This window comes from Salmo salar, chromosome ssa23 (assembly GCF_905237065.1).
Source record: "Salmo salar chromosome ssa23, Ssal_v3.1, whole genome shotgun sequence".
Lineage (NCBI taxonomy): Eukaryota > Metazoa > Chordata > Actinopteri > Salmoniformes > Salmonidae > Salmo > Salmo salar.
This window is the reverse complement of record NC_059464.1, coordinates 20561492-20570210: the sequence shown is the minus strand read 5'-3', so window position 1 is coordinate 20570210 and position 8719 is coordinate 20561492. Positions and strand designations below refer to the sequence as shown.

General features: G+C 41.7%; 1 protein-coding gene across 5 annotated transcripts in view; it reads left to right on the top strand.

Annotated features, from left to right (window-relative positions):
• Positions 1–6437, top strand: part of kita (KIT proto-oncogene, receptor tyrosine kinase a) — a 41216-nt gene extending 34779 nt beyond the window's left edge. For all 5 annotated transcript variants that reach the window (XM_014168995.2, XM_014168994.2, XM_045706134.1 and 2 more), the window contains 4 exons: positions 2001–2112; positions 2225–2324; positions 2759–2864; positions 3622–6437. In XM_014168995.2, coding sequence (XP_014024470.2) covers positions 2001–2112; positions 2225–2324; positions 2759–2864; positions 3622–3825 — 522 coding nt within the window. In that variant the 3' untranslated portion in view covers positions 3826–6437. The remainder of the gene's footprint in view (positions 1–2000; positions 2113–2224; positions 2325–2758; positions 2865–3621) is intronic.
• The last annotated feature ends 2282 nt before the right edge of the window (positions 6438–8719 follow it).

Genomic DNA, 8719 nt, shown 5'->3' with positions numbered 1-8719 from the left:
TATTGATATAAAGTGTGTTTGTCAACTACAGTGCCTTCAGAAAATATTCCACATTTTGTTGTGTTACATAAAAATACAAATATCACCCATCTACACACATACCCTATAATGACAAAGTAAAAACATGTTTTTAGAAATGTTAGCAAATGAAATACATAAATATCTCATTTACATAAGTATTCACACCACTGTCAATACGTCATGGTTTCCCAAATCCGTTCCTGGGGCACTGGGTGCACATTTTGGTTTTTGCCCTAGCACTACACAGCTGATTCAAATAATCAACATTTGATGATGATTGGTTATTTTAATCAGCTGTGTAGTGCTAGGACAAAAAAACAAAATGTGCACCCAGGGGGTGGGGATCCCAGCACTAAGTTTGGAAAACCCTGCAATACATGTTAGACTCACCTTAGTCTTTCTGGGTATGTCTCTAAGAGCTTTGCGCACCTGGATTGTACAATATTTGCCCATTATTATCCTCTAAATTCTTCAAGCTCTGTCAAATTGGTGGTTAATCATTGCTAGACATCCATTTTCAAGTCTTGCCATTGATTTTCAAGCAAATTTAAGTCATAACTGTAAATCTGCCACTCAGGAACATTCACTGTCTTCTTGGTAAGCAACTACAGTGTAGATTTGGCCTTGTGTTTTAGGTTATTGTCCTGCTGAAAGGTGTATTCATCTGTTTCTGGTGGAAAGCAGACTGAACCAGGTTTTCCTTTAGAATTTTGCCTGAAAATAGCCTAATCTTCATGACTAATGTTCAAATTTAGACGTCGAACAGTATCAAGGTTCTGGTATAATGCTTCGAAAAATGTTAGGCATAACCGTGTTCATGGAGCTCTCAACTAGCCATTCCGTTTCTTTTTTTTATCCTGAAAAACTCCCTTCCTCTCCGGCAACTGAGTTAGGAAGGATGCGGACACCTGTATCTTTATAGTGACTGGGTATATTGATATACCATCCACAGAGTAATAATATCCCATGCTCAAAGGGATATTCAATGTCTGTTTGTTTTACCCATCTACCAATAGGTGCACTTCTTTGCGAGGCATTGGAAAACCTCTCTGGTCTTTATGGTTGAATCTGTGTTTCAAATGCACTGCTCAACTGAGGGACCTTACAGATAATTGTATGTGTGAATACCTCACCTTCCCGAAGGTAACATCACTGAGCCTTTAAAAAAAAGGCTTAGCTTAAGGTCAATGGCATCATGAACATTTTAGTCAAAACCTCGTTACCTCTGCCAGGAGGCTGAAACTTGGCTGCAAGTGGATCTTCCAGCAAGACAATAACCCCAAGCACACATCAAAATCCACAAAGAAATGGTTAATTGGCCACAAAATCTATATTTTTGCAATGGTCATCTCAATCGCCGGATTTGAAACACAATAAAAACCTGTGGTCTGAATTAAAGAGGTCAGTCCATAAGAGCAGACAAAGGATATCAAGGATCTGGAAAGATTATGTATGGAGGAATGGTCTAAGATCCCTCCCAACGTGTTCTCCAATCTCATGAAACATTTTAGAAAAAGGCTCGATGACGTTAGCCTCGAAAGGTGAGGTATTGAAAAATTCTAATATGACTTGTTAATTGTATAACATAATATATTTTCCCCCAAAATGGTGCATACAATATAGCTCAGTATTTGAATGTATTTTATACAGTCATTCTTGCTCACCTTATTAAGGATGTCAATGTTGGTCCCCACTGTATATTTGGTGAATGTGACATTTTAATGTGCACTCTGAGACAGCTTTGTGTTTATGAATTACTTGAAATGTCACTGGTATGGGGTCACCAGATACAAATGTCTCAAACATTCCAGATCAGCAAAATCTGCATGAACCATTTCCCCTCACCGGTCCTCAAGCCTCCATAGCTGAAGTGATGGAGATGATGGACTACTTCAATAGATTTGATTTGACGAATTTTCTGAATACATGGAGTGCGTCTGACATATTTGACTGGTTGTGATGGTTTGTGTTCCACGCAGGCTCGTCTCCCAGTCAAGTGGATGTCTCCGGAGAGCATCTTTGAGTGTGTGTACACATTTGAGAGTGACGTGTGGTCCTATGGCATCTTGCTCTGGGAAATCTTCTCACTCGGTACTTACATACACATTATCCTCTGTGTGTGTGTGTGTGTGTGTGTGTGTGTGTGTGTGTGTGAGTTTTTTTTCATCAATTTTTATTATCTTATTTCCTATTTGGCCTATAGGAAGCAGTCCATATCCTGGGATACCTGTGGACTCAAAGTTCTACAAAATGATTAAGGAAGGATACAGAATGGATGCACCAGAGTTTGCACCGAGTGAAATGTGAGTGTGTGTGTGTGTGTGTGGTGTGCGTGTCTAAGTATCTTGAGAAAGAATCAGGGAGTAGGAGCAGTATATGCGTGGGTGTACTATGCATGGGTGTGAATATGTGGGATTTGAGCAGATGGCAGATTTTATGAATTTTTCTTCACCATAAAACTTCTTATTCAAACAAAAAAATGTTACACTTAGAGAAAGAACAGGTGTGTGCAAATATTTGTATTATTTTATTTAACTAGGCAAGTCATTTAAGAACAAATTCTTATTTACAATGACAGCCTTGGGACAGTGGGTTAACTGCCTTGTTCAGGGGCAGAACGACAGATTTGTACCTCGTCAGCTCGGGGATTCGATCTAGCAACCTTTCGGTTACCGGCCCAACGCTCCAACCACTAGGCTACCTGCCGCCCCTGAACATGTGTGTGCTGTGGTTTCAGGTATGAGATAATGAGGTCGTGCTGGGAAGCGGACCCCTTTAAGAGACCCTCCTTCAGCAAGGTGGTGGAGAGGATCGAACAACAGCTGTCAGACACCACCAAACACGTAGGTCACTCTCATCTAACCTGCTTGTGTACACATGTTGACAGACTATGGATTTAAGCTATTCACCAGCAATAAATTCCATTTCTATATTCAGATTGATTTTTTTTGGAAGTGCCAAAAGGTCACCAGACTAGACGTAGAAGCACCTTGAGATTTTGCTGTATTTAATAGTTGCGAACTACTATACAAATTCAATAAAATATTACCTGCCCTCTTGTGTTAGTAGCATATAGAACATGACTGTGTGATCCTCCACCGCAACCACCAAAGGCCACATGTTGAGGATACCACCAGACTAGTCAGCCCTCCATCTGTATAGCAGTTGACACACAGAAATGTGTCAACCCTCCATTAATGCATGCACACACACACTCACACTCAGTACCCATTGAACGTGACACGAAAGCTAGAGGAGGAGATGAATATGATTGATCGATCACCCGTGCCATAATCACCTCTTTCACTGCGTCATGTCCTCTCTGGTGCGAGTGACAGGGGTGTGAGGTCAAACTAACAGTGACGCCCTCAGGCCTCTCCTCATGAACTCGGCTCATCTCTCACTTCTGAAGCATGCCAGTGAGCTCTGAACACAGAGCAGGTCTTCTCTTTTCACGCCTTCCCCTTCACACCTTCAGACCAGAGGGCTACGCTGTCATCTCCTTTCCTCACCATGGTGCATGTTGCTTACGCAGTACGTAGAACGGCAATGAAAACACCTCTCCAACACTCTTTCGCTCTGTTTCTCTTCTCTGTGTAGATCTATCTGAATTTCAGCTCCAAGTTTCCGGTTACAATGGGGCCCCAGGGTACCAGTGTGGACCAAGGGACACAGAACGCCAACGTCCTGCGTCTCAACTCGGTGGGCAGCAGCAACGCCTCCACTCAGCCCCTATTGGCCAGCGCCAGCGATGATGTCTTCCTGGAGGAGATGGGCACCAGGCTCAGGGTCCATCGGGTGTAAGGCCACGCCCCCAAGATGGCTGCCCCATAAAGTGCCTGTTTAGTGCAGCCCAAACACCCCACCACACCTATCCCAACCATATACTGTGTCTAGCTATTATCCACCCCCTTCCAACCGTATGTCTAGCTATTAGCTTCCCCTTTCAGGCAGAGGCTTGAAGAAGGACTAGGTCCCCTCAACCTCTGCTCCTGGCGCCTTTAGTGCATGGACGAGACCTGTCAACCACTGTCTCCATAGTATCTGGCCCTGTCTCTCACAAGCTTGGATATAGTCACACTGTCTTTACTCTCCAGGCCATTGAGCTACTGCGTATCACGTTTGTGCTGTTAGAAATGGACACTGTATTTTAGAGCTCCATAGTAGTGCTATTTTCTGTGGACTTTTCTCAATGTTGCTTTCACCGATTCTAAATATGTTTCATACAGTGTTTATGTTTGCTTCACATTTCTGATGTCAATGTTAAACTGAATTACTATGTTTTTTTTAATTACGTTTTATCTCAAACTAAATCATATAGCATTTTCAATGGTTGGAGTACAATTATTATTTGAGGTGAAGGAACTTAAATTTGAACATCATTCCAGATGTAGACATCATGTAATGAAGCTTTCACCTTTTGTCTGTTCCACCTTCCACCTTTTAAGAATTAATGTCAGTATTATTCCACATGTTCAGTTTTGGTGACTGTGATGGAGAGACATTTTGTCAGACATTTCTAGGGCCAATGGTTTAAATGATATTCAGTAGGCTAAGTCTTATCACTTCATTAGATTGAGATGTTTTAAGTATGGTACTATGACTTCAGCTTTTAGTTGATGTCCCTGTGTATATATGTACATATTGACTTATGACTAGTAATAAGTGTATGATGTGAGAGGCAGCATTAGCTTATATTCCGCCTGGGAGGTTGCCTGCTGGAGATTTCTTGTAAATATGTAAATACGTTTCTGGTGTTGGCACCTCTTCTGTCCTGTAGCGTATGTGTGACCCTTGTTTACAATTGTCATCAGACAGGTACTGCTGTATCACCAGGGTGTTTACTTAGTACAAAAAAACAGTCTCCAAAGATGGGGAAGGCTGAAACAGTGCATGGTTATGATGGAGACAAGGAACAAGGAAACTGTACAAGGAAATTGGCGATCACTATCCAAGGCATTAGCCATTTGATCTTTTCTCTTCATACAGATTGTCAAAGAAGGTGTTCTGTGTTGAGATAAAGGCAATGACGCTTGTATCAAATGCCAATGTGGAGCTTGCAGTACAGACCAACAACCACTAAGCTAACTGTTCTGAGAAAAAGCCAATTTGAAAGTTAGATGTTAGAGGTGTTTAGTCAGACCAGGTGGTGACATGTCTTATAGCTCCCAACAGTCCTGTGGATAGTAGCGTCAGTGCTCCTGTCCCAGCAGTCAGTAGCTGATTTCTCAGCCATCCCTCTACTCTTTGTGTCCAGCTGCTTCCTCTGACGGAAGTGCTACTTCCACCATCTCTCAACCAGGGCTCTGTATCACTCCAGACTCCCATCACTAGGACTTCCCTCTTCCCACACTGAGATATTGTTGTGAAGAGCACCTGGAAAATGCTGTCTGAATGACTGAAAGGGTGTGTGTGTGTGTTTGTGTGCGTCTGTGTGTCTGCATGTGTGCTATTTGTAGGTGCCACTGAATTAAATGTATGAAATTGACCCTGTTCAACCCTGTCCTTCCCAAAGCTGGATATGTGTAAATATGTGTGTGAATACAATGTAAGTAATGTGGATGCTGTCTTAATGTTTTATTTTATTTTCTATTGATATGGTACATTTAATGCACAACTCTGATATGCTGTAATATGAAAAATGTCTTACCAGAAATAGATACACAGATACGTACACCCACATAATATTTACTGTACATCTTCTTCTTTGGAGATAAGCTGCTTGTTTTTCTGTAGATGGGGTAACTACTTTAAACGTACTGTACCTATACATAGTCTTTGTTTGGGCTTTGCTGTAGAATGTATTATTCCTTGTGTAGTGTCATTTTCCCCTTGGCTTGGCACTAACCATTGCATTCTGTCTTCAACAAGCAAGCCAAAACATTTATTTCTTTTTAAACGCTTATGGACAGCTTTGCCTTACAAATCAAGTTGGTTTTCAACACCAAAATTGGAATGCCTTGTACTTTCATGGAAATGGCAAATATTGGCTCATTTTGCTAATTACAAGAAAGGACAAGTAAAACTGTAGGGCAATAACTTACATCAATACTCTGCTCTTTCCCGTATGCCACATAGAATAGGAAACATAAAAATAGGTAATTACACAGTAATAACACAGTAGTTACATGGTTATATCTGTGCCATTCATCACGCTGTTAAAAAGCACAATCAAAATATTGTCTGATTATCCCTAACAATTTTACTCTATAACGGCTGATACAACATGACGGCTAATATAATATGATGCTTGTTTTAGAACTTTTAGAACACTTGTATATTCCCTATACAAAGTTTATTTTAATGCATTTAGTTGTATATTTATTTTACAAGAGCCAATGTTTGTTGTGCACATTTGCAATGGGTTGCTGTCTCTTGTGTTACTGTAATATAAATAAAATAAACGCATAAAATTGTTTTGTTAATTGTGATTTGTATTAGATTAGTATTTTTTTTTTCATGCCATTATTTTATATGTGTGCAGGTTAGTTTTGGGTGGCATTGCTGTCTTCTTTTTTTTATCCAGTTTGATAATGTGGTGGAGTCATTTTATTTAGACTGACATGTCACATATTGAATTGTCCCTCATAGATCTGAGGGACATATTGTCAGCCATCTGTGTCGAGCCTATGAGCAGGTGATGCCTCGGGGTACTGTCACTGACGATCTCCTTCCCATGCTAGTGTACAGTCATTCTAGTGTACAGCCGTGGACTGTATCCGTTTTTAAAATCATGTTTCCTGCTCCAGAATGGTCAGGGTCTTTGGCTTGGGTCCAGCAGGGGACATCTGGCTTTAGAGGAACACCGCGAGGACAGTGGTTTGTCCAGCAGGCCATGCCGGTGTACGGACAGACGGAGGGGCTTTGTGCGTGTCACTGCGTGGGCTGAGTCCATTGTTGTAGCATATATCTGATAAGAGGGACAGGAAATCCCACCATTGAAACTGAGTGGTTGAACGAACACGTTTGTGAGACTGAGTGGTCGCTTAAAGTAAAAAACAGCTGAGAGGGAAGAATCTTCTCTGTAATATTTCATCACATGTTTTGTAGATCATTGAGAGACTGAACTTTGACAGCAAACGCTGCTCACCCTTGAGCTACTGTACTGTGGGTCTGGTATGGGTTTCTATATAGGCCAGTTGGGATTTTGATATGTATTGCTGTCACAATACAGTCCAATTAGGCTCAGTGTATTGCACCACTCTTTTTTCTCTCTCCATCTTCTATCCTTCTGTCTCTCAGTAAGGGTAGAATTCTGGTCAGGCCCTCATTCCAGCACAATAGTCTCATTTGTTTTCTAACAGCCTCTGTTAAATGATACTTCTGACCAAGATGGAAAAACAAACACCCAATTGTGTCATGGCAGTTCCGTCAGGTCATGGACTCTACAAAGTGTTGAAAGCATTCCACAGGCATGCTGGCCCATGTTGACTCCAATGTTTCTCACAGTTGTGTCAAGTTGGCTGGATGTCATTTTTTAAAACATTTTTGTCATTTAGCAGACGCTCTTATCCAGAGCGATTTACAGTAGTGAATGCATACATTTCATAATGTGTGGGGGGGGGTGGCATTCAGAAGATAGCCCTATTTGGTAAAAGATCAAGTCCATCTTCAAATCAAATTAATTTGAATTTGTCACATGTGCCAAATACAACCTTACAGTGAAATGCTTACTTACAAGCCCTTAACCAACAATGCCGTTTTTAAAAAATACATTAAAAAAGTAAGAGATAAAGGTAACAAATAATTAAAGAGCAGCAGTAAAATAACAATAGCGAGGCTATATACAGGGGGTTACCGGTACAGATTCAATGTGCGGGGGCACCGATGTCGAGGTAATTTAAGTAATATGTACATGTAGGTAGAGTTAATAAAGTGACTATGCATAGATAATAACAGAGAGACATTTTCAACCACTCCCTGTCTGAGTCTGTAATACCAACATGTTTCAAGCAGACTACCATAGTCCCTGTGCCCAAGAACACTACGGTAACCTGCTTAAATGACTACCGACCCGTAGCACTCACATCTGTAGCCATGAAGTGCTTTGAAAGGCTGGTCATGGCTCACATCAACACCATTATCCCAGAAACCCTGGACCCATTCCAATTTGCATACAACAGATCCACAGATGATGCAATCTCTATTGCACTCCACAATGCCCTTTCACACCTGGACAAAAGGAACACCTATGTGAGAATGCTATTCATTGACTACAGCTCAGCGTTCAACACCATAGTGCCCTCAAAGCTCATCACTAAGCTAAGGAACCTCGGACTAAACACCTCCCTCTCATGTACTCCCTGTTCACTCATGACTGCACAGCCACGCATGACTCCAACACAATCATTAAGTTTGCCGATGACACAAAAGTGGTAGGCATGATCACCAACAACGACGAGACAGCATATAGGGAGGAGGTCAGAGACCTGGCCGTGTGGTGCCAGGACAACAACCTCTCCCTCAACGTGATCAAGACTATGGAGATGATTGTGGACTACAGGAAAAGGAGGACCAAACACGCCCCCATTCTCATCGATGGGGCTGTAGTGGAGCAGGTTGAGAGCTTCAAGTTCCCACATCACCAACAAACTAACATGGTCCAAGCACACCAAGACAGTCGTGAAGAGGGCACGACAAAACATATTCCCCCTCAGGAGACTAAAGATTTGGCATGGGTCCTCAAAAGGTCTACAGC